The sequence below is a fragment of the Lepeophtheirus salmonis genome, chromosome 3 (genome assembly GCF_016086655.4).
Source record: "Lepeophtheirus salmonis chromosome 3, UVic_Lsal_1.4, whole genome shotgun sequence".
In the NCBI taxonomy this organism is placed as follows: Eukaryota; Metazoa; Arthropoda; class Copepoda; order Siphonostomatoida; family Caligidae; genus Lepeophtheirus; species Lepeophtheirus salmonis.
Genome location: NC_052133.2, coordinates 16457467 through 16482827, shown reverse-complemented (window position 1 = coordinate 16482827; position 25361 = coordinate 16457467). Strand labels below are relative to the sequence as shown.

Sequence of the window (25361 nt, the reverse complement as noted above, 5' to 3'; positions counted from 1 at the left end):
CCTTTAGAATCAGGATGCCTTTTATTACTCTTCACTTCAGATTCCAAAACATTCTTCAAATTGTGCAAATTACCATTTTATTTTCAGTTTCTTTTTTATTTAACGTGCCCAAAATTTAAAAGCCGGTTCAGATTGCCAAATAGAATAACTCATTCCTACTTTCTAGGACATATTTCATACACTTCTGTAAAGATATATGAAATGAAAATATTGTAATATATAAATATAATGTAAACAACACTTCAAGTGTGAAATTGCAATAGAAATTGAATTTCAAAAGACGTGAAAACAAACAAATAAATGGATAAAGTTATTTATAGGTGAATGTATTCTATGAAAAAATAAACACAACATTAATTTGTCGAAATCATTCTCTATTAAGTATTTATAAACATGACAGAGCAATTTTTCAGAGGATATTTGTTTACAATAGAAACAAATGACAAAAATGCAATTATTATGTATCTGTGTTTGGTTACAAATTCTAACAATATAAGTGTTATTTAGGAGGGCGTTTTATAGCCTATTAAATATACTAAGAGCTGTAATCTATAAGCACTTTCTCCCCTATGATACTTTTGAACTAGTGAGCAATTTTAAATGTTTTATTTTCCAAAGCTGAGATCAAATGAAGCTGAGAGTAAATATTATCAAAATATACATCTCCTGGGCTCATACAAGACAGAAATTAACTCTGCAGATTTGTCAAGGAGGTTTAAGTTCAACTCCTCGTTGGACTCAGATTAGAATTGAGGATGAATATTGAAGACTCTTAGCTAGATATTAGGATTTCTCACTTGGAATCCCGTTTTCCTACGGAAAATCCCGCATCTAATTATCATATATGATTAAATGATCGATTTAATTATGTATAATCCTTAAATATTAAATAAATACTTAAACTAGGATTTATTATTTAGGGATCCTAATATTTAAATAACTGTTTCACCGGATCCTACTCAAATAGCATTTTCTGGGTACTGAGAAACCCAAAGAAATACTTAGTGAGTTTGTGTACAATTTCTTTCTTCCCATGGCTTCTTTTAGTTAATCATGTAAAACGCCATACAGGTAGAACTGTTTTTCTATAAAACATTATTTAAATTGTCAAGGTTACTTTGTCGATTTTTGGTTACTTTTTTCCGTACCAAAAGTGCTTAGAATTTAAAACTCTACCTATATTTATTACAGGTTGTGAATATGTCTGCACCATCTCTTTACTTGTATTTTTGAGATGTGTAGAGAGTTTGAATCATAGATTTGGAACATAAATAAAAAGCTGTTGTTATTAACTTTTAAACAATATATTGTGAACATATATATCTCACTTCTAGACAAAGATGGAAACAAAAAGAAAGGAAGCCGGACATAACACCTTGGACATCGTCAAGCAACTCAAGGTGAACGGCCACATCATCTCCCGTGTTTGCAACCCCCTGGAAGATGGGTATGGCCTTATGAATCATCCTGGAAGTGGTAAGTTAGTCAAGATATCCTCCTAAGCTGTTTAACACTATTTTAGCCAATTAACAAAAAAGAAAGTCATGAGACCGGTCTATTCGAGGTCATAAAAGTTTAAAAAGAGGTTATTCTTCACTGAAAAGCATCAAAAAAAAAATTAGAAGCATTACAAGAGTCTATATAAGGACTTTATAATTAACTTCTGGCCACCCCATAGCTCAGACCTCAACTTGGAGTATTGCAGTATCTGGTGGCAAGAGTGGTGTCCACCACATCAATTTTGCAGACATTAAGTCTTCCATTTTTAAGGAGTAGAGCAAGATGATCTGCAGGTACCTCCCAAGTCTGTGCGGGACCTTAGATACATATGGAGGCTTGCATTGCCGGCAATGGCGGCCAAATTTACAAATAAGGTTCCAGAGTATATGTTACAGGCAATGTAAAAAATCAGTCATTGTGTTACAGGGTTATAATGTACATATGAGTACTAGTACTTTGGGCATTTTAATTTCATACTATGCCACAGAATACTTATATTTTTGTAACTTTTGTAATGATAGTCAAGAATTACACCATTAATGTATCGATAATCTATAGCGTTATCCTCATCTCAAATAAAGTAAATCCTTTGTTTTAATTTATCCAATTCAATTTTTTTATAAAAAAATATATAATTATGGTAGAGATCACCTTTTTCCATTAAAGACCGACATAAAGTTGATAACATTAAGATCCCACTTTAATTTTCAGCATACTCATAGCGTATGAGTAGGTTAAACTTCCTATTAAAAAAATTGGCAAAATAAAAACTTGTAGCTTGACTGGGGCGATATTTTTAAATAATGTTTTCATGGTATTCTTTGAGGAAATATTATTTTTCAATGAAACCTTAAATTAAAGTACTTCCTCTTGTAAGTACTTTAAGGCAAACATTTTTGGGAAGTCAGTTTAGTTTGAGCGGAGTTATATCCTACTGAACTTTGAGGACCTTTCGAAGAGGGACACACTTTGAGGGACTCCAAAACGGGCTCTCGTGCTTGCATTACTATACAATTCAGAATTAGTGTTATGTTGTCCAGATATTATCAAAATCGTTTGTGATGATATCGTGAGAGTGTCTACACTTTACATTGAGTGCCCTAGTTGTTACTTGTGGCACTACTTGTACAAGTTACAACTTGTGCACAAGACATACACAAAGTGATTACAACGTCGTTCTTTACTTCATTCTCCACCAATTTCACCTCCTTTTTGCAAATGTTGAGTTTGTGGTCAATTGTTTTTCACTCAACCACACTATAAGCGATCTATATTTGCAAATATTCAAGTGTATCTATAAAATGTAAAAAGAAAGTGGGCGAATTGCCTCAACTTCTTGCGTCATGTTTGTTATATTTACATTGAAGCAACTTTAAAAGACATTAAAAGTTTGTATATAAGTGTAGGAAGTATATGAATTGATTTGAGCAGGAATCATTTACATGCAAAGGCCTATCATGCATAGTTATGTACAAACATACCTAGAAAGGAGGAATGTAGAAAAATAATATAGTATTTATCAAGACATTGATTCTTTTGGCAAAATATTTATCATATATATTTGATCTAAAGAACAGAGGTTTCAAAGCGTGCTACGCATGGCACTGGTGGTCCAGCGTGGCAACAGCATGAATTATTTATATATTCTTGAGAAAATACCATATACAATGTTTTGTAGAGAGAAAAAAAAAATGAATTTCATAATATTTTCTCAAAAGTTGTCAAGTTTTAAATAAAAGTGCTATATTTTTTTCAGTGGAAATGTAAGATAAAATGTTTAGAACCACTGTTATAGAGAAAGAAAAGACCTAAGGGACAAGATGTATCTCAGACTTGCAAAAGGGGTATTATATTCTAGAGATGCTCAATGGATGACGTTGGTTTTCATTTCAAGTAACATTCACCATTTACATGCATGTTAAAATGTTAGTTTTTATCACTGAAACTCTATACCACTTCAGATCCACGGGACCAATCTATGAGGTTATTATTGATCTCCGCTCTTGAATATCTATGACTATGACTAAAATACAGATTTAAAAACATGACACAATTGATTGTTCTCTCTCTTTTTCTGGATGTCTTAAATATATACAGTAATCTGAAAAAGTTTGCTGTGATCCAAAAACAGATTTTAAAAAAATTATATAATTATTTTCTAATAAATTAAATTTAGACATTTTACAAAGGGCTTATTTTTTTTCATTATTTTATTTTACAGAGGTCACAAAACAAATTACATTAACGTTAAATTACATAGAATGTTGATTGTTTTCATGCACACTTCAGATTCACAAGACCAATCAATGTGTTTCTCGAGATCAGTAATGCTATTTGAACTAATTTTTAAAGGGTTTGTAATTGTCTTGTTTTCAAGCCTATCAAAATCTTGGTCTTCACCCAGGAATTTATTGGTTTCCAGAATTTTTTAATTGTTCATAGACCATATGATTCAAGGGAAATTGATTTTTTTAACCCTTCAAGAATAGAAAAATATTGCACTGAGCCTGCAACGTGAAAAAAGCGTGCATTATCTACAAGTTCCGTGACCCTCGATATGTTAAATATCCTAAATTTTGTTTATTCTAAATAGATATTTATTTTCATAAAAAGATTTAAGGAGTATTTAAGGAGTATGGTATAAATAAAATTAAATGTTTATATGATATAAATAAAGTATACTTTTAAGTTTTATTTACTCATATATTGTCAACAAATCCATATACTGACAGTTCCTTAAATTTTAAATCTGTGTTGCAAAAGTTAATGATTTTCCTTCATAGAACATTTACAACCTTCTTAATTATATATTATTAAATGCAAATTTCAAATACATTTAAATTAATATAAACAATGAATTAATAACTATTTGAAACACAACAAATGGTTTTTTTAAAGCGATTAGTCAATGGAAAGTTATACAAAGACAAAAATGTCATTTTTGTATCTATACTTCTTATTTATGACCAATATCATTTCAAAAAGTTTTCCCGAATTTTTGAATGGTTCATGGAATGTGTGATTTAAGGGACATCAAATTTTATAAGTGTAAATATTTAATACATATTTTACAGAAAAATGAAGTTAAAAAATTGTTCAAACTAAACCTTGAATTGAAAGTTTTCTATGTAATTTTTGTATCCATGTACTTATTGAATCTGCACAGAAATAATTTAAAAGGTTAAAACAAGCCACTTAATTTCAGTAAAGCAAATATCCTTGTCCTTTCTTCTACATATGATGATACTCATAAAGATGCTGTTTAAAGCTTCTTTTGTTTTTGTTTTTGCAAAATGAGTGAGCAGGTAGTCCTTCAGCTTGAATGCCAAACAAGTGACGAAAGAAATCCAATAAAGTGTTGTGTATTTCAAAGGAATTTTTATTGATTTCTAAGGTCAAGTTTATCTATTTTGCAAAATATATATTTGCTAGGATTTAAACCATTAATAAATTGAAGGGTAAATGGGTTTAATGATTGAGAACTCTTAGGGATCACAGCATAATTCTGATATTTTACTAATAGTATATTCTTTTAATCTCCATTTGTTTTATATGGTAAAAAACTTATTTAGCATGGTCATAGATCCTTCACTTAACGAGCCGATACTTTATTCAATTAAATTCCCAGGTTACTTAATTGGATTATACATTTTGTAGAAGTAGAACTTCCTTAAATTTAGGTGTGCATATTTTTTTTTTCTCAGTTCAGAACTCGAAGGTGTTTCATAGTTGTGAATTATTTTGCAGTTCATTTTTAGTTCATTACCTCGTTGAATTTGAAATGCAATTAGATGTGTTTGTACTTAATAATAATAACTTGGTCCTATCCATTAAAGAGGTATACCAGGTATAATCCTAGTTGTAAATTAATATTTTGAAATCTGCGAAACATTCTCGTAAATAAAGTTAGTTGTTGACAAAGAAAAATGATTGCTTATTTTAGAAATCTATTAGAGAAAGAGAATATGTCAAAACTTATGTTTTTTATAGTTTTGTCAATTTATAAACGACTAAATCTGATGATTAGACAACCTCCTGTTTTCAGTAGGAGGGCACGTGTGATCAAACAATTTTTCCTCATGATAACAATAATTCTGTCAGTTAATTAGTCAATCCCTTCCATCTATGGAAATATATTTCTGGCTTTGTTGAAAGATTTAAAGATAATTATTATCCTTATTTGATAATGTCATTCTCTTGATTTTAGTTAAGCCAATATATCCTTAAATTTGCTCTTCAATGACCAAGTAATGTTTATTTTTCGACAGAAGCTATGACTTAATTTGTTTTAGTTCTTTTATTATATAGTATAATTTTTTGGAATAAAATATCCATAGATTTTTTTTTCTTTGCACCAAAGAAGAACTACTTTTTAAATAGGCTAAAAATGTCAATTTGAATTAAAAGCGAAATCATTTCTCGAAAGGTTGAGAAATGCATTGTAGATTGAACCATATGTGGAATAAAGCCTAAAAGAATGAGTTAAAGTTTATAAATTATACTCTGAGAAGTAATACTAACTCAATTAAGGGTATGTTCTAAATTAAATTGATTTAAAAATTGAAAATATATATTACTAATGGTCAGTCTTTGGGGTCATGTGCCCTGGTACAGAACTTTGTTTTAAAAATGAGAGACCTTGCAAAGAGAAGATTTTTCATAAATTCACAAATATTTTATCTAATAACAAGTTATTTAGAAAAAAATATATACAGAAAATGGTCACTTCTTTAACCGATTTAATGAAAAATAAGTTCAAATTAAAAAATAAAGAAAGATAGGGGCTCCATATATTTATCTTTGACCTATGCCTTGTTTATAGTAAAATAGTACATAGTACATTACCCACTTACTATTACAAAAGAATGTTTTAAAGGGTACGAGGACAAAATTTCGAAGGAACAAATTTCGAATGACATAAACGTAAAAGTACACAATTTTAAACAAACAAAATGTCGAACATAACACACTTCGATCGTACAATAGTAAACATGAAAACTAAGGTTATAACTACAACTGAATCTCTTAACAAACTAAAAATCTTCTTAGAATTTACTAAAAACAAATAATTACGCGAATAAGTGCATTTTTTAATACGTAAAAATAAATTTATTGGTTGCACACGCATCATGCACATAGATCTCTTTGTTTTTTTTGTTTCGAAATATCCTCATAAAAGTTGTCTCTTCTACATTTTGTACGTTCGACATTTCGTCCGTTCGAAATGTTGTACATTTGACGTTTGGTCCTTTAAGTTTTGCCCTTCCCGTTATATACGAGCATCGTTTTGAGGAGATGACACAGAATATATAATGACTTTAAGGCAATAATCCCTGGTTCTTCCTTTTTGTAGGAGCAAATAAAACCCAATTAATAGTAAGAAACATCCTATTTTTTATGCAACGTGTTATAACTTAACAATATGGAATCTTAACGTACAAAAGAAAAAAGGATTTGCTGCATTAATTAAGGAGTATTAAGTTTGTTTGCTATTGTTTTTTACCATATACACAATATATATTCATTATACATACAATGTTAAACATTAATCTTTTTTGTTTCTTTTCAAGAAACATTTAATAAAATAACTAATTAGTTATGATTTTTTCAAATGATAAGTCAGAACAAAAAGTTGAGGAGCATGCCCTTTCTCTCTTGATTTCCCCTCCCTTCCAAGATGTTTAACTAAAAATACCTATTTTCACTCATTTTATGGACACGACTTTGTTATTTACAGAGTTTAATAGTCTGTATATATTATTCTAATTAATAAGACTCTATTGTTTTTATGATTGGATCATGAAAATGAGTTTTTTACATAATAAACATAGCCATAAACAAATCAGAGGATGTTTTTTGTGTTGATTTTCTTAATCAATGTAAGGAAAACACAACGATAACAAAGTAGAAATATCAATCAAGATTATAGAGAATGGTTGTTGATCCTTTGGGCTAAGCAAAATGTTTTCATAAATATGATGAAATATGGAAGAACAAAGGAGGGTGGAGAATATATGAGTAATAAACACATAAATTACTTTACATACTGTTGCTGTTGAGATTTGTAATTAGGGGGTCATAGAGTGCCAAATGATGCAATCATAGGTATCTAAGAACTTCAGTTTATAATAATCAACGCATCCTTATTATAACTTTTGTGGGTAAAATATGTATAATCACGTCAATTCTTAGTAAACGATAGATTGAACGTAACTTAATGTAGTAGATAATTTATGTAACGCTTAAAGTCGTTACCCATTAAAAACAATCGTATATTGTTCTTTAAAAACTAGTGATGCTGTTTTCAAGGTCGATTTTAGCCTCAAAACTATTTTTTGAAGATTTTTCTTTCATCTCTTAACTCATAGTTCCATGACAATTTTACACAATTTTTTCTGTGATAAGGGTCGTAAACGACCCCATAAAATTATGCTGAATCACTTTTGTAGTCCTTTGACTTCTTATAGTGTTTACTTCCATGTTTGTAGCCATGTGAGAGCCTTCTTCTTTTCGATGAAGGCATGTTTAAAACCAAACTTTTTAATGACTATAGCAATAACTTTGGCAGAGCGTTTTCGTAATCTAGTATCGACAACAGACTCATCGTCCGTTATATGGTGCTCCGCGTGAGGCTTAGGGGAAACATACTCATCAGTAAATTCTACCTCTTCTCCGTCCTCAAACGTTGGAACCTCCGAAATAATAACTTCAGGTACAATAATTTCAAGAGTTTGTGGAGCTTGATTCAATACTATGTACTTCTTCATTTTGGACTTGAGAACAGGTTTTCTTAAGAATCTTAATGCATTCTCGCTAGGTGGAAGGAGTTCATTCCTATTAAGTTGAACAAGAATATACAATCTTAACTTCACAGTAATGCACGTTGAAAGTCTTGCACTTACCCTCAAAAACAATACTACACTCTTCTTGAGTTACGGTCGAACAATCAATACATAATTGTTATTGGTATATTACTCACATTAAGGGCGCTTTGAAAAATATTGATTGTTATTTTTGACTCAACTTCAAATTGGGTATTAGAATTATTGTTTTAAAAAAATATAAATACATTTTGCTGTGAATCATAGGTTAAAGATTTTGTAATCATTACAATTTTGAACTTAGTTTCATTAAAACTGTCCACTTCACCATTGACAGTTATCTTAGTAAAAATTTCAGTCATTATTTCTGATTAAAGCAATATGTACACACTATGATAAATGTAATTTGCAAATAAAAATTTTTTGTTGCAACATATCTAAAACAAAATTATTAAACTCTATCAAATATTAACAGATTTGTATCATTCTTAAATTATATTTACAAAAAAACACATAACTGATAAGTGAATTGAACGTATAATGTGATACATTTATATTTAATACAATTATTTTTCTATCAAATGAAGATATAATTATTTGATGAAGCTACAAAGGCGCCATCTTCATTACACATTAATAGAGATGAAAAAAATATCAACGATATGTTTTCGAAAAGTAAAGATTTTTCCCATAATATCGGACGGATCTGTCAAAAACTGTAAAGAAAATACATATTCTTACAATAATTAATGACCTATAATTCAGTATTTATACTCTGATCGGTAAAGATCGACTTGAGTCGATAATTAAAAAAGAAAGAAAAAGAAGAAAAATTAAATACAGACAACATAACTTCCTTTTTTTTTAATGCATGACAATCAGGCTGTAGAAATATTAGTAGTCCTAAAATAATGTTGCCCAAAAATGGTTTGACATAATATTATATAATAATAAACCAATTACAATTTAGCTCCTAAGTTTTTCTAAGTACAATTTATGCATAGTAGTCTATTCTTTCAATTACTAATACACAAAAATTTGATTTTTTTCAATTTATTTTCATAATTTGTAATATTCTTTGAACATAAATAACTCCACGGATAATAATGCTAAAGATCTAATATTGGTGCCATCAGATTGGGAGTTATGCATTAATTCTAAATTTGTACGGTATTTCTAAAGTTTGAATTGTATTAGTTCTGGAAGAACTTGTATTTTTTAAGAACTTTTTTCAAAATTGTCAATTACTAACTAAGTAAACAATTAATCAACCACAATGAAAGGACAGAATAAGATATGTAACAATTAAGTGCAGCATCTTTTTGTATCAATAGTTATCCCTCTAAGACCTTTCCATGAAAATTTATTAATAGAGAGAAAAAATGACTAATTAATCATTGGGTATTAAAATTCCAAAATCAAGTGTATGGATAATGGAGGACGTCACCTATCTGATATGATTTTCAAAACAGTATCAAACAAAACTTTAAATAAGGACGTACAGGGTTGATCTTATCTAGTGGTTCAGACTTTATTATTTTCAAGAATTAAATTGAAACGAGAGGTTTTGTGAGGACATTTATTTAAATAAATCATAGTGCTCTCACATGACACAGTGGCATCAACGTTGATTTTTTTTTATTAAAAAGGACTAAAACTTTTCCCAAATTTTTGTTGCCCTTGAGAAAATTTAGAATTAGTATTTGGTCTTTCCAACCGTCTCAGCTTCATCTGTTTAGAGATATTTTTAAATATTTTTTAAAAATGAGTTTAACACTTCTGACTAGCCACCCAAAAAAAAAAAAACCAATGTCCTATCTGCTCATGTGCAGCTGTCAAAGGCGATCAAAGTACGCCTTTAAACAAGGGTTACACGCTGTACTTAAGTTCGAAAAAACTTCAGATATCATGGACCAATAAACAATGGGAAAGACGAGGTTACTTATAAATAGACATTATCGTTGACATAATTAATCAGATAATATTTTTATCTATTAATACTTTAGGTAATAACTATCCACTTAATAATGATCGGTTATTGTATATTTTTATGGAAAATGAAATCACATTTTATGAAGACCTGTCAAAATATTTTAATATTTTCCTATTATTATTTTATAAATTACAATGAAGTCATCGAATCTGTTCAAATAACATGGGAAAAAATATTATACATGTACAATACCCGGAAAAAAAAACTTTTTATCCTTCCAAGGCAAATCTTTTTCATGCCTTATTTGTCAAAAACACAAAAATAAAAGTATTTAGTTTGCAATTTATGTCCATATACACTGATGGATGTTTTTTTTAATTTGATCAGCTTAATGTACCGTTACAAATACCTACATATAAGAGATCAGATGAACCACAAACGAACAAGGTGTCTCTAAAAGTAGCAACCTTTAGTGTACTTGTGTTCAACTTTGATATAGATTGTAATGTGGCACGGATCATGATTTACGTACATTTTTGGACGTCTGAACGGGAAAAATATAAGAACAGTATTCCTTTTTTATTGATTTTTAAAGACTTATTTGACTCCAAAATCAAAGTTAAAACTAAGTGGCGAAATGAAAATATGTGATCAATTTTAGTAGAAATTAAATCAGCTTCAGAACATATCCTAAACTACTTTATAACTAACTAAAAATCTTCACAAAATCCCGAGGTCAATTCCACGATGGGACGAAAATATTGCATATGTCAAATTATCAAGTGACGTAATTTATATTACCTCGAAGCGATCATATCAAGATTGTAACCAATAATTTGGACAAAAATTTATACAGTGGTCCATGTTTGCTATAATAAAATGAAGAAACCAGCACTTCACTTACAAGGATAACCAGTCACAAATCACTAAATGTTTTCAAAGTACATAGGTACATAGAAATATTAAAGAAATAATTAAGTCTCCCGGATGTCATCAGGTTCCGATTCCAATAAATATAGAAAATGTTGCAGACAGAGAACTCGATATTTTATGAATTTTTGCAGAAAACACACAAGTCTACTTCTTACCTAAGATTTTCAACATCTAACAAGCCAGAAATAGTTTAAATATTTCTCAAGTTTTAGTAAGTAAGACAATTTTATAATTCATATATTAATGGTTTATTTTTCCCATCGATCTCCATGTCTGGATATCAATGATTTAATTTGAATATTTTTTTTACCCAGTTTACTTTATAAAAGCTTGTTCACTATTAAATGAACGGAAAAATAGTGAACGGGTTCAAGGCTGCCTTTTACAAGATATGATGATTAGATCATTAAGTGCTTGAAAATGTTAAACCTAGATACTCACCTTCCTTGCTTTAATATATTTAAAAAGAACATCTTCATATGAGCAATTTTTTCATTTCTTTTGCCAACTTTTTTTGTGAATATTAGGAACATACATACACTTTGTTAAAAGTTTAATTTAAGATGCTCTTTCGTTTCTGGAGTATTTATATATGTTATGTATATAGCGTACCTTCTACCTATAAACAACGATATTCTTGGCAGCAAGTATGATTTTATTTTTTCCATGATTTTTTTTATATTACTAAATATATATAACAAAAAAAAATCATAGACCACTACATTTATTTTTACTCCCTTTGAAATACAATATTATTTCCAATTTTTATATACCTAAATAGGCCTATTGCTTTTAAAGGGTCTATAATGGATGTATTAACTATCTGTTACTTCCTTTCCAATCTAGCCCATATCTACTTCATTCCCAATTGGCAGTCTCTTGTGACGTTATTAAGGTATTTTTTTTTAATTATGCTATATAATAGAATTAATATGTTACTATGTTTAACTAATTAAAAACTTGATATTTTCGGTATATTTTGCAATATAATGAAAACATCATATATTTTTGCGAGATATGAGGATCGTTCTAAATATCTGATAAATTTAATTCTACTTAATAAATCAACAACGTTCTAGAAAATAAATAAATGCTGTAAACCGAGTCTGTTTTTGTGTTACTAAGGTAACACAGTGTAGAATAAGAAAGGAGACAACATATAGTTAATTTGTTGTCTGTCGATTTTTCTGCTTCTTTATCCTTGATGAGTGCTCTAAACGTTGAATCATCACATTAAAATTTGCTCTTATTAAGTAGTTATTAAGTCTTATAAAATTCTCAACAACTATTGATTAATAATTCCATGGCTGTGAAGAATTGGCTAACTATAAACCGATTTTGAGCTTATTTTCTGTTTCTTTCCAAAAAAAATAAAATGGTTGTATGACAATAAATTACCAACGTGTTAAATGCAACTGTTTATATAGATCCCACTCACAGCTCAAATAAAGATAAATAGAGATGTTACGTTCAATAGTTTGAAAGCTTTTTAAGATCCGTAAAAGTAATAGCAACCCAAGCCGGATTAGTCTCGGATCTTTTCAGATAATACAAGTTTACTTATATTGTAACCGAAAAACATCTGTTATACGTAAAATACTTTATAATTTAAGAATGTGCCATGTATCGAAGGGGAAACAAAGATGATGTGAGTGTCTTTGGGGTGGATTAGCACACCAGGGATGAAAAAAGGCTAAATATTGTACTTTGTTACTAAATATCAACTTACAAAAATAATCATGAATCATTGCTGAAATATCTGTCATATATATATGACAAATATATAGTCATTAGCTGTTTTTTTAAACAAGCATATATTTGTATGAGATAAACGTATTTTACGAGAGTAAAATAATTAGTTGTGTGTTTCAAATAAACTGTAGGGGTTTTGTTCTAGATGCATATGCTAATAAATGGATGAGTTAAGAACGGCAATGCATAAAAATCATTTGTTAAATAAAGTATGAAGTCAAATGATCAAATATTATTATAAATAGGGAATGAGATAACTAGAAGGAAAAAAATATCCACAAGATAGTGCGGATGTACTAAGATGTCATAAAAAGCAAATAAGTATGCAAATTGCTAATAAACAATAATAAATGCAAGGGGGCACCACAATTATTGGGTATGTAAGAATCCTACTAATAAGTAAACAACAGTCATTTCCCATTGCACTGACTGGTAGTATAATTTCAATATTTTAATTCCTTTCAATGTGGGTAACAATTTTAAAATCAGTAGTATGGATACTATGCAATAAATAATGTATCACTAAACATTTTCTCTGTAATGAGCATCAGTTGGTAACCATCAGATTATCAACGACGTACTAACAAAATCATGAACTATTCCAATTAATTTAGTTTACGAGATATTCCATCCTGAAATAGGATAAATTAATCCTTAACAAATAAGTATTCTGACCACAAATACATCTTTCTTGTTAATTGAAGCCTTTTTTTTCTTAAAATAACACGATGAAAAGGCTCAAAATCCCCAAAATCATTGCAGCTCTGGAGCTATTATCCAATAATTTTTGGAACTGTTCAGAGCTTAACAACAAAAACTACTTCAAGTTCAGTCACTCAAGGCTTAGAACACTGATAAGTAAAAAGAAGCAAAACAACAAAATATCGTGACATGTTATTGAAATAACACATTGTATATATGACAAATTGACGGCTGACAAAAAAATATTAAGGGGTTGTAAAATTATTTTGCGTTTATTCATAGTTTGTTACTATTTTTAAAAGTTGTGTAGGAACATAAAATATCCTAATATTTTTTTAGTAATGAAGTCTGTTAATATTTATGATTGTTTGAATCGGGAATGCTACGAATTTGCAGTACCATAATCGGGTCTTCACTTTAATTATAAATTATTTTTCTCAAACTTAGAAGTAAAAAAATTCAACTTTTTTGACATTGATAATAGTTTTAAAGTGTAAGCCAACCTATCATTTTCTATAATGAATCATTTAAAGAAAAGTGGTTTTCAAAATTGGACAGAATTTTCTGAGATGACTGAAAAGTTGATTTCAACTTAAAAATTACAAAATATATGCATTGAAACAATGTAATCGTCAGTTAATCAATGTTATAAATGATCCAGGCCATAACTTTGGAATTAAATAACAAAGTAAGATTTGCATAAATATGAAAAAACACTTCAATTTGGGCTTCTGGGAAGAAGGTAATTGAAAAATGACTCCTATTGCAACAATTAAAATATGCTCATTCCAATCCTTTGCTCAGTATTCATGTAATCTCTAGTGGATCCCTTGACGATGGGCCGGGGAGAACAAGGCCTTAAGGGAACCCTGGTTTGGAATCATTAGACTAAAGGTACAAATAAAGTAACACAATTATCATAGGCTGGGACTAATATGGGATATATATCACACAATCAAATTTAATAATGGATACAATGGAAATAGCGGTATAAATTAAGACTCATTTTGTTAGTCCTTCTAGTGTTAAAATATGGCATTAATATTTAAAAAGAAAAAAAAAAATACATATATATACATATTTATTCATGGAATGGAGTTAAAATAAAAAATCGCACCATAAGAAAACCATGACTGATCCAATCCGTACTATCTATGTGGCATAGTTACATTTATTTTCAAGGTTATCATATACTTTGATATCCTTGTTAATAAAATCTTTTAAGGGGAGATTTCCATGGCTCTACTTTATAGCCAATTTTAAATCGGCATATTATTACTAAATATTAAAAACTTCGTCTGTTTGTATCTATTTTAAACTACATATGTCCCCAATTAAAAAAAATTATTTGTAATACTTAAAGGTTTGTTCTTGAATTTAATATTATGAGCCACATTTAAGGACATGGTTGAAGTATTGCATATAATGAAAGAACTTAGATGCTAATTTATCTAAATACTAGAACAGATTAAGTAAAAATAATGTCATGCGCACAAAATAAGTAATTAAAATAGCATCACTATAAGAATTTCAACAATGCGGATTTTCACAAATAGCAACTTAAGTCATGTCTTTGTATTGAATATATTTCATATTAGTTAATAAATTGACTTGAACAAAATTTAAAAAATAATATATATATTTTTTTTTGTATTGTGTGAATTAAGTCAGTCGTTTAGTTCTTAATTTTTTAATATTTATTCAAATGTTTACACACCTTGGAATACAATCACTAATTAGGCAAGTCAATATAATGTTGTATTCTTTAGCTATTATTTTTTAATGATACTTTCAAATATGATTATTTATCTTGATGAGTAAAATATTTAGTCAATGTTTTGTGAAAATGAATGTTGAAGCAATATTACATAATATTTGATATTACGAATATCAGTTCCAATTCCTAAATAAGGCGGTAGCCCACGGTGTTGTATGAGGACGTCAATTTGATATCCCAAGTAAAATAATCATTCTTAGCCTTGTGTCGGTCCCTATTTAGAACTGAAGACTACAGTCCAGTTCCGCCTCAGTCACGTACAGTTCAGTCCTACAACTAATAAATTTTGGGTATTGATGACGTCATTCAAGTTTAATTCTTTTTTTAAATCAGTTCTAGTACTGACAGTTCAGTCTCTAAGACTGGACTGGACCAAATATATAAGAAATGATATAACACATCACTACATATTTGTACTAAAGCATTTTAAAATTTATACATAGGCAAAAAGTTTTCCAACCTTTTAAATTACTTTATCTACAAGCCAACTTGTATTAGGCGGCCAGACAAAGGAAGCTGAAAAAGCGACCGCTAAGTGCATTGGACCCCTTAAATCAAGTTTCTTATTTTGTAACAGTTTTGAAGACTAGATATGAAGAGTTAGTGTGGTGATACGCTTAAAATAGGTGGTTGTTAGACCAGGTTTGATTGTAAGTGCATAAACAAAAGTCATTGAGTAAATACAATCGCAAAAAACAAAGGGACGTTCAAATGACGTCTTGGCGATTATTAATAGTATTATTTATTAAATAATAAAAGTCATTAGATATCCGATCCAGCAGTGGCTTAAAAACTGTGATACTACTTGGAGGCCTTAGTCAAGGGAGTCATGGAGAAATACCTTCCTCTTGACTAAAAATTTCAAAATTAAATATATGTTTTGTAATTAGTTAAAGAAATTTAAAACCCTGTCAGTTTTTTAGAGTGTTATTTAAGTTAATAAAATTTGATCAACCAAAAATACTTATTTATTAAAAAAGATGATTCCTTATAATTTTATACAAATTGTCAAATTTTTAAATATTGGTGGAGCTTTAACGCAAGGTGCCGCGTAATAACAAAAGTTTGAGAACCCCTTAGCTACTGAAAACTAATTGTATCAGAATTTAAGCTAAATTATTTTAGAGTCCAAAACAAACGTAATTTGTAAAAATATTGTACAAACATACTTTTGCAGATAAATTATTCCGCATAATGGCCCTTGAAGACATGTTTCAAATAATTAGTACTCTGTATTTAAGTTAAAATAAATCAATGAGAGTAGTACATCCACAGCTAAAATTTGGCAAAAATATGTTCATGATTAATAAAATTCACGCACGTGCTTAAACTGCCAAGAAAAATTCCTCCAGAAATTATATATACGTAGAACAATGTTCCCATTCCTTGGCAATGATTGAAAATTATTTATATAGTAACGGTGAATATTACTAGAGTTCGGATTACGTTCATTAGTTGAATATCCACTTTACCTTGAAATAAATAAAAAATATTCTTTTTACATACAAACTAAAGATGAAAATCAAAGTAAAATTTTGAATGTATAGGAAAATATGATTGACACTTCAAATTTAATCCATTTAATTATATCATTCCTTTACATCTTTTATGTAATTTTTTAAAGAGTACATAAAACAATATGTGTCATACAATACTTATTGTTATCAGAACGTTCTCTCTTTCAAACTACCTATGTGTTTTTAGGAATGACATCATTTGTTAAATATATGTATATTTAAAAAAACGTCATAAACTCATTTATCTTGTCCTTTAAACAGACAACAGTGATGAAATATTGTAATTATTTCCTATTAAAGTGCATTTTTTATTTATTATCTGTAATGATTTTGAAACAAAAGTTATATACATGTTATTATAAAAGGGTTCAAAAATAAATTTTTAATATGTCATAATTATGGTTTTTAAACCATTAAAGGTATTGTTGAAGTAGGAATATCATTTTCTCTTTTTTTCTTATTGTTATAATTAAGACATTGCATGCTAAAAACTCACTTGTAGAAACACTGTTCTTCTTCCATCTCAAAAAATAGTTATAGTTTGCTTTGTAGTATGATGCAAAAAACTGCAAATTATATGCGTTCATATGTGAAAAAATATATTTTACATTTTTTTCCCTCAAATAATATATCAATAACTATTCAACCAAAACAAAAAAAAAACACTTCAATATGACAATCAAGGATCTGTTTTATGTATAAAGATGTAATACTAACTGTTTTTTATTGGATTGATTTTTCAAAACTTTCATTTATTCATATTAAATATAACATATTGAATTTCCTATTCAACAATTTTCTTTGATTGTTTTCTAATTTTTACTAATCACTGAACAGAGTCTACTGATTTATTCCATGAGTATAAAAAAACATACTAAATTCAGTATTTTACAACTTCATGTAATACCCTGGTGTTTTAGTATAAAAAGTAGTATTGTAAAAAATATTAGCCTTACAGATGTGCAGGCACTTAATGAATAAAAATTGTACCCCATGCTTAGCTGAGTGTCTTGAAAGGATCACATGTCAGGACTGTAATCATAGGGGGGCCAGGGGAAGTCTGGCTCCCAATAATATTTACAGTAATATTATTTATCGGCCTAATACTAGTGAGTCACCCCTAGTTACTCCAACAAGGCACCTCTCCAAAAAATAATGTCTACCTATAAAAAACAATAGTAACAGCACTGATTTCTCTAAAATCGATTCAACCCCTCCAGGTGTATTGGAGTCTATGAGTCAAAAACAAATATTATTAAAAGTAGAGGAATCATTAATAAGAGTAAATTGACATTTTTGTATTAAAATCCTTGCATGTCATTTGGGGATATACTGACAACTGAATTTCATTGGGTGGAGTTACGTAGCTCAATGAACAAGGCGCTTAGGAGAAATTAATCCTCGAGACTCGGTAACTCCTAAAGTAGGAATTACTCATTTGGACTTCATAGACCATTCCTAGATTAAATGGAGTCATTGTAATGTTTACTTATATGTTGTACTTTATCAATGCAACTGACCAATTATAAGAACATTAAAAATAAGAAAACAAAAAGAACTTTAGAGGTGTGTTTGCTTAAAACGATACACTTTTAATTTTTCCGTTAAAAATGATGTAGCATTGCGATTGGCTCTTATCAGACAATCAGTATATCCATTGTCATCTATAAAATATATATATATATAACAGCGTGATTAAGCATTTCATAGTTATTTTCATGAATCCGACGACTCAGATGGAGCGTAGGCAAGCTATTTTAGCCAGTTTCAGAGACCTACATTAGACTACGACAGCTCTCACACCTTCAAAGTTACGAAAGAAATGATGATGTAGGAAACTCCTGGCTTCTTCCCAAAGGAGTGTTGGGCTCTACACTCACCATATGCTCCACCAATGGACTACGCCATATTTAAGGTTTCGAAAGCCAGTCTCAGTAGCATCCATTTTAAGAGCAAAGGCAAGGTGAAGGCTGCCGTAGTTGATGCTTGAGCCAACTTGTGCCAGAGCTTCATCAAGAACAGCTGTAAAAAGTTAATGAGGAATCTGGTAAGGATTGTTGACAGTAATGGTGGAGGGATTGAGTTAAATTTGTCTGTCTTAATTTTGATTACATGTTTTAAAGGTACAAAATTATAACAATGCTTTTTTTCAAGTTATTACCTATAATCATGCCTAAAACCGAGTGGTTCGTCTTCAAGGAATACACCTGAATATATTTAGTGTTTCCCAATACGAGTCATTGTTTATTGATACCCACAATGCAGGTGTATTATATCATCCATCTAATATATTTAACATGAACTATCTTCAGGTTTAATTAAAAGAGAGAGATAAATAATCATTAAACCTATTGCATTTGTTTACAAAATATATTATACTACATCTAATATAAAATGACTGACAATGAGTTATTTTTTTTTTTTTGTAAAATAGTTCATAAATAACATAATGACTCTATTTTTCTACGTAATAATTAATTATCCTGTCAAAAGTATGGCCTCTTTTCTTATCTATTTTATTCAGGGTGTTAAAAAGTCGATAAGGCTATAAAAGGAATATATTTACTAAGTTATTTTTGATGTTCTTCAAATTTAACATTAAGTTTATAATTGTAAATATATAATGATAGGCACATATAAGCATTTCAGACTGGTGAGCAAAGTTTTAATTAGAAGTATGTCAATTTTACCGTTGCTTATGATATACAAATTTTTTTATTTCTTTTTCAAAAGTAATTCCAAAATATATTAAAATTGAAATAAACCCTCAAATTAGTTACTTTTAAGGTAATGGGCTAAAAAAACCTATTACCAGGGACATCTCCAGGTGTTGGGCTGGAGGGGCTGCAGCCCCTGCCCCCGCTAAGAAAATTTGCTGTTTACTAAAAAATTTAATATTTGAATTTTTTCAAAAAAAATTAAAGTTTAAAATTGAATTTAATTCTTCAATTTTTTTTTTTAAATTTAATTTTCTGTAAATAAATAAATAAATTTTTGAAATTTAATCGTAAAAATTTTAATATTTGAAATTTTATTTTTGAAAAGCTGTGGATTTTTGAAATTTTTTTCCAAAAATGTATTTTTTGATCCAGGGTTATGAATTTTTGATTTTTTTTTCAAAAAAATTTTATATTTGAAACTTAATTATTCAAAGTTTATGTTTGAAATTTAATTTTTGTAATTACATTCCAAGAAATTAAATTTTTCAAATTTTTTTTGCAAAAATTTTATTTTTGATTTATTTGTTCAAAAAAAAATTAATTATCAAATATGTTATATCAGCTATAAAATCTGTGATTTTAGCAGTTTTACACTTTTATGGCTGAAAAGCATCATTGATACAATTGCTAATATATAATCAATGGATCATTTTACAAAAAAAAGTAAGTTGCTTATGACCGTCCCATATTGCAAACGGTATTACATCATCAAAAATGCTAAAACCGTGCGTTTTTTAGAAAGATACTTTTTTTTATCTAAAGAGATGTTGTTACTTGGGCAAAAATACTAAACTTTATACAATAAACATTAGCAAAAATTGAAAACAATCATATTTGTAAATGAACAGACAAAAACCTAAGTTTCAAAATATAAAACATTTTTGTACCTACATTTTAAGAAGGATACTAACATACAAAAATCGGAAAAATCTAACTTTGAATTAATTAAAAGATTAGTTAATAGTTTAAGTCATAGGGTCGGCCCAGAGCAGAGCTGTAACGAGTCACTTGCTAATGTTTACAACGAGACTTCGAAATTGGCTCTCAAGAATATTCTCAAGTACAACATCACTACTATATATATTTTTGTTCTAGGGCAACGATAGATGAAATGAACAATAATTAAATGTGCCGTGGATTACACACAAAATGTTATTTTATTTTTTATGATATGTTTAAATAATTATCTCAATATTAGTTGTCCAACCTTATTCGCAACTATTACTAACTAAGAAAACTGAAATGAAGCATGAACTAACGACTAGAAATTTCCATATGAATTGTTGTAACTCCAAACTTTAAAAAACGTAGCGTAGACAGTAATACACTTCATACCTATTTGATAGTATGACTTATTGAATAGATGACTTAAAAATGATTTGTTAATGACAAATTTTATAGAGTGGGGTCCGAAAACAAACAATAAAAAATAATTACGAATGAATCCCTGTTATTTTTAATAAGATGGTTTCATTATGGAACCAAACAACAGCTGAAACCAAAATAAACAAACCTTATTTAATATTTTCTTGGCTTATGGCATTCTATATTTCATTAATTGTGATATCAAAAACATCATAGTTTACTTTTACAATGAACTATTTAAACTATATTAAAAGGATCAACATAACGAACATTTAACACAAAATAACAAACAAATTATAAGTAAAATAAAAGTGATATTTAAATAAGAATTTAAAGCTGTTATCTAATTGATTCAAGAACTTTGATCGCCAATTTTATTGTTGGAATAACGCCTTGAATATATGTATATATATATTGTGGGCCTTTTAACAATTAATAATATCTTGGGTTTTTATTATTATGGTGTTTCCTTTATATTTTTCGTACCTTTAAAATGTGATAAAAAGTTTTCCTTCTATATCTTGGCCTTACAATTCTCTAAACATGCCTTGTTATTATATCCAGTCTCTAGAAAAAAACAAGGCTTATGCAACCTTCTCTACACTGTTACCAGTGACTGTTGGACTCCCCAATCGAACTATCTTACCTTATGAAGCCATGCACTTTTACTGAGACAATATGACTGACTTCTGGCCTACTTCCAGTTGGCCCTCCTCCAGCCTTTACTTGAATTTCTTGGCCTTTGATTAGGATGTCTGCTGGATCCCTCATCCTAATTTGGATTCGCTCCGAGCTGCCATCTTAAATTTTGGTACTCTTGAACAAGGCCTTCATTATCAAAAGCTACGAATCTGTTCACCGTGGGGTCGAGGCTGTTATTACTTGTGAAGGAAGACATAATGAATAAAAAAGATGGCTAAATATAGTGTTTAATTATATATCTCAAATTATTTTTGAGTTCTCTATTCTTAATTGCATAAAAATCACGTTTTTCCTAACTTAGTCATACTAATCCAAGTTTTGGGTCCCCCAATCTATATTTTTGACAAATTTGTATTAATTAATATGTTGAGGAGAGGTTTCCTAATTATACGGGCATGATACTTCTTTATGTTATTTAAATTCTTTCATTTTCTAGTCTTTCTACAACTCGGAAGTGAAGCATTTTTATTGTTATTTTATTTTTATAAATTTTATTTTATTGTTCCTTAGATGAAGCTTTCACAATTTAATTATGAGTGAAAGTAGGGGGTGTTGAAATAAGAGAAAGGCAGGCATAATAAGTCTAAACAGTTATTACCTAACTTTGATATCTTCTGATGTAAAATACATATACAAACATATGCGACTAAATTTTTCAACAAACGCTCTCACGATTTTTTTCTTTTTTGCATAAATATTTTATATTCTTTTTTTATACTGCCTATATTTCAATTTTGTTTTTGTTTTGGGTAAGTAGTTGCTTGAGCACATTTGAGTTATCGACATTTAAGAGTTTTCTACGTAAATTTATATTCAAATATAATCAACGTCATGTCCCTGGGAGTTAACATCAGTCCTGCAAGACTAAGGGTAAGCTATTAGTATTTTATTGGTTCTGCAAAAAAAAAAAATAATGATTGAAAAGGCCATCAAATTGAAACATCATTGTCCATTGTCCAAAAAGGAAATAAAAATAAAACCCAATATAGAGAGTTGATTTATCCATTGTAAAGCAATTGCATATGGGAACTTTTTGAAACACTTTTAAAATTTCTTTTTTTTTTCCTTTTTCTTTGCAAAAATAATTTTGAAAGGTATGATAAGAATGTTACCTTCAAATTCAGGGAGAAATTAGTACAACTACGTTGTAAATAAATTTATAAGTCGTGTGTTGCCTAGTCCATAACTAAATTAAGCAAAAATGTGACATACGCAAATAACATATTGACCATATAACAATTAAACTTTAAAGAGGGTAAAAATATATCATTCCTTTAGATATAGCAACTAATGACTTATTTATCATATTATATGTAGATGGAGCGCGCACGTACTCCCATGGGATCTGTCCCTATTTCGACCATTTGGGGCTATGATTATCCACTAAGTGATGCTTACTATAACTCTGTCACAAGAAATGTTGAGTAGGTTATAAAAGGAAATACCTTTTCCGGGGTAGTAATTTTATTCTTTATGTTGTAGTGACTTTAAAGAATCTGTAGATAGTATCATGAGACGCTCAAGAGCTCTCTCTGAGAGTAGAGTCACGGATTACCACACTCATAAACTGGATAATGATAGTTACAGCTACTCCACCACACCCTGGAACGCCACTGGTTTCTACTATTCTCCAAGATATCCAATGTCTTTTGCCAGTAAGGCTACTAACGCTAATAGTCATATTCAGCCATTTTTAATCATTTTTGTTTTACTTTATTAGACTCTTACAGCTCAATTAGTCCAATTAAAAGGTACTATTATGACTATGAGTTCAACTATCCCTACAGATATCCATCCTATCGCTACAATTGGTAAGTGATGGTCTGATAACTATTTACAGCATGTTCTTTCTCAACGATTAATTTTACTATACATATATAATTGTTTAATACCCCTAGTGCCTCAAACCTATTTTGCTCATAGGTATTACTTGTTGCATGAGAATAATAACATTACTTTTATTTACAGCATGCTGAAAATTAAACTTAGCTCAAGTTCATACCATCACTAACTATAATCATTTATAACAGAAGGCTTTTACTCATTTGATCTTTATGCACATAGGTACCCATCACGATACACTAGTACTGGTTATAGACCTTCTCGCTATTCCCGATTCCTTTAATGGGCTCATAATTCAAAGGAGTTGCTAGTTCCAATTGAGGGATGCTAGTTTATGATTAACATACTCTAATCTCAACCAACCAAGATAAAAATGGATATAAATCATATTAAAAACCATTTATCAAATGAATATAGTTTGTTATACTTTATAATACAATTAACCCCCAAGTGACGTCTATGTGTACAATATATACTTTTATCGAATGAAATTAAATGTTAATTAAAAAGATGAAAGAACTGACGTGTTATTTAACTGAATTGAAATTATTTGCATTAAAATCTGGAGAAATATATGTATTGAAAATATATTATAAATTTATTTTGAATATTGTGAAAACATATCTTGTGAAATTTTGATATATGTAGGGAGTAGAGGTGTCTAAGTTTTGACGTTCCATATGGCTCCGTACTAAATCGTAAGAAACAATGATTATAGAAATGACTTGTGACGTCATTATCACTCAATATCGGCTATCATGAAGTTATTAACATCCAATGCTAAAAAAACAATAAATATATATTTTCTGTCTTAATTGCAATTGTTGCTAAATTCTAGCGTCTATGAAAGAAACTTGATGTATTAATGAAGGAACAAAATTGGTAAATTCAAATAATTATTTTTATTTAATATGTGTGATAACGATGGAATGAATATGAATTGTGTTTTAAAATATAAGACGATTTTCTAAGACCAATAACAGAGATGGGTTTGATACAACCATACAGTATATTTTTAGTCCAGATTCTTTCTGAGTTTGATACAATAATATGTTAGTAGATAAGCGCTATAATACTGGCATACCACCTTCAACAGCCACATATATATCCGTGGAATCAACTACTTGGACTATTTGGGATGTTTTTATCTACAGGGTGAGAACTCAAAAAATAGAACCATTTTCGAGGCCGTCCAGCCTCAGTTCTAAAAGTCTGACACTTTTGAACTAGGAGTCATTTGAAAGAACTGCCAAAAAGCTCCAATTAAATATTTGTTTTGTTTTTGTGCGATCAAAAATGTCGGAACAACAAGCAAAACAGTGGAAGGTGTACAATCTCTCCTACAAAGAAGTCATAATTGGGAATGAAAGGGAACATATAGAATAAAAAGTGAAGAAAATTGTTAAATTACGAACTCTTGCTTCAAAAGTTTGTGATAGAAATGTCACAAAATAAAAATATTTAGAAGTGAAAACGGCTTTTAAAATTTTCTCTCTTTTTTTGGCTTCACCCTGTATATCAAAATTAGTTAACTATTGTTTTCTTAATTTAAAATCAAATACACGATAGGAAATAGGAAATTGATAAAACATTTTTAACGAAATGAACTTTGTGAAATCTAAAACTGTGAATTAAAAGTATTTTCATAAATATATTTGTCAAACAAATACTTAAATCCTTTTTCTAAAAGGAGCTTTAATTTACTAAAGTATTTCTTTTATAATAATTTCCTGGATGGATACATTTCACTTACTAGGAAAACAAAACATGACAGCAATTCTTTCCTGACCATTTGCA

The 25361-nt window shown here is 29.1% G+C and overlaps 1 protein-coding gene across 2 annotated transcripts; it reads left to right on the top strand.

The window, feature by feature from the left end:
* Window positions 1–22328: 22328 nt before the first annotated feature.
* Window positions 22329–24152, top strand: LOC121114033 (uncharacterized). Of its 2 annotated transcripts, none has more exons than XM_040707850.2 (5): window positions 22329–22592; window positions 23040–23146; window positions 23205–23377; window positions 23443–23533; window positions 23787–24152. In XM_040707850.2, the coding sequence occupies exons 1-5, from the start codon at window positions 22554–22556 to the stop codon at window positions 23845–23847; spliced, it is 471 nt and encodes a 156-aa protein (XP_040563784.1). In that variant the 5' UTR covers window positions 22329–22553; the 3' UTR covers window positions 23848–24152. The 2 variants fall into 2 exon arrangements, with proteins under 2 accessions (XP_040563784.1, XP_040563785.1); XM_040707851.2 differs by having other exon boundaries at window positions 22367–22592; window positions 23443–23473.
* The last annotated feature ends 1209 nt before the right edge of the window (window positions 24153–25361 follow it).

What these genes read in the sequence shown, in the direction of transcription:
- LOC121114033 (XM_040707850.2), top strand. Translation starts at nt 22,554, where the DNA reads ATGTCCCTGGGAGTTAACATCAGTCCTGCAAGACTAAGG. An exon ending in TCAGTCCTGCAAGACTAAGG is followed by an intron (nt 22,593 to 23,039) that starts GTAAGCTATTAG and finishes TATTATATGTAG; the next exon opens with ATGGAGCGCGCACGTACTCC. An exon ending in TCTGTCACAAGAAATGTTGA is followed by an intron (nt 23,147 to 23,204) that starts GTAGGTTATAAA and finishes TTTATGTTGTAG; the next exon opens with TGACTTTAAAGAATCTGTAG.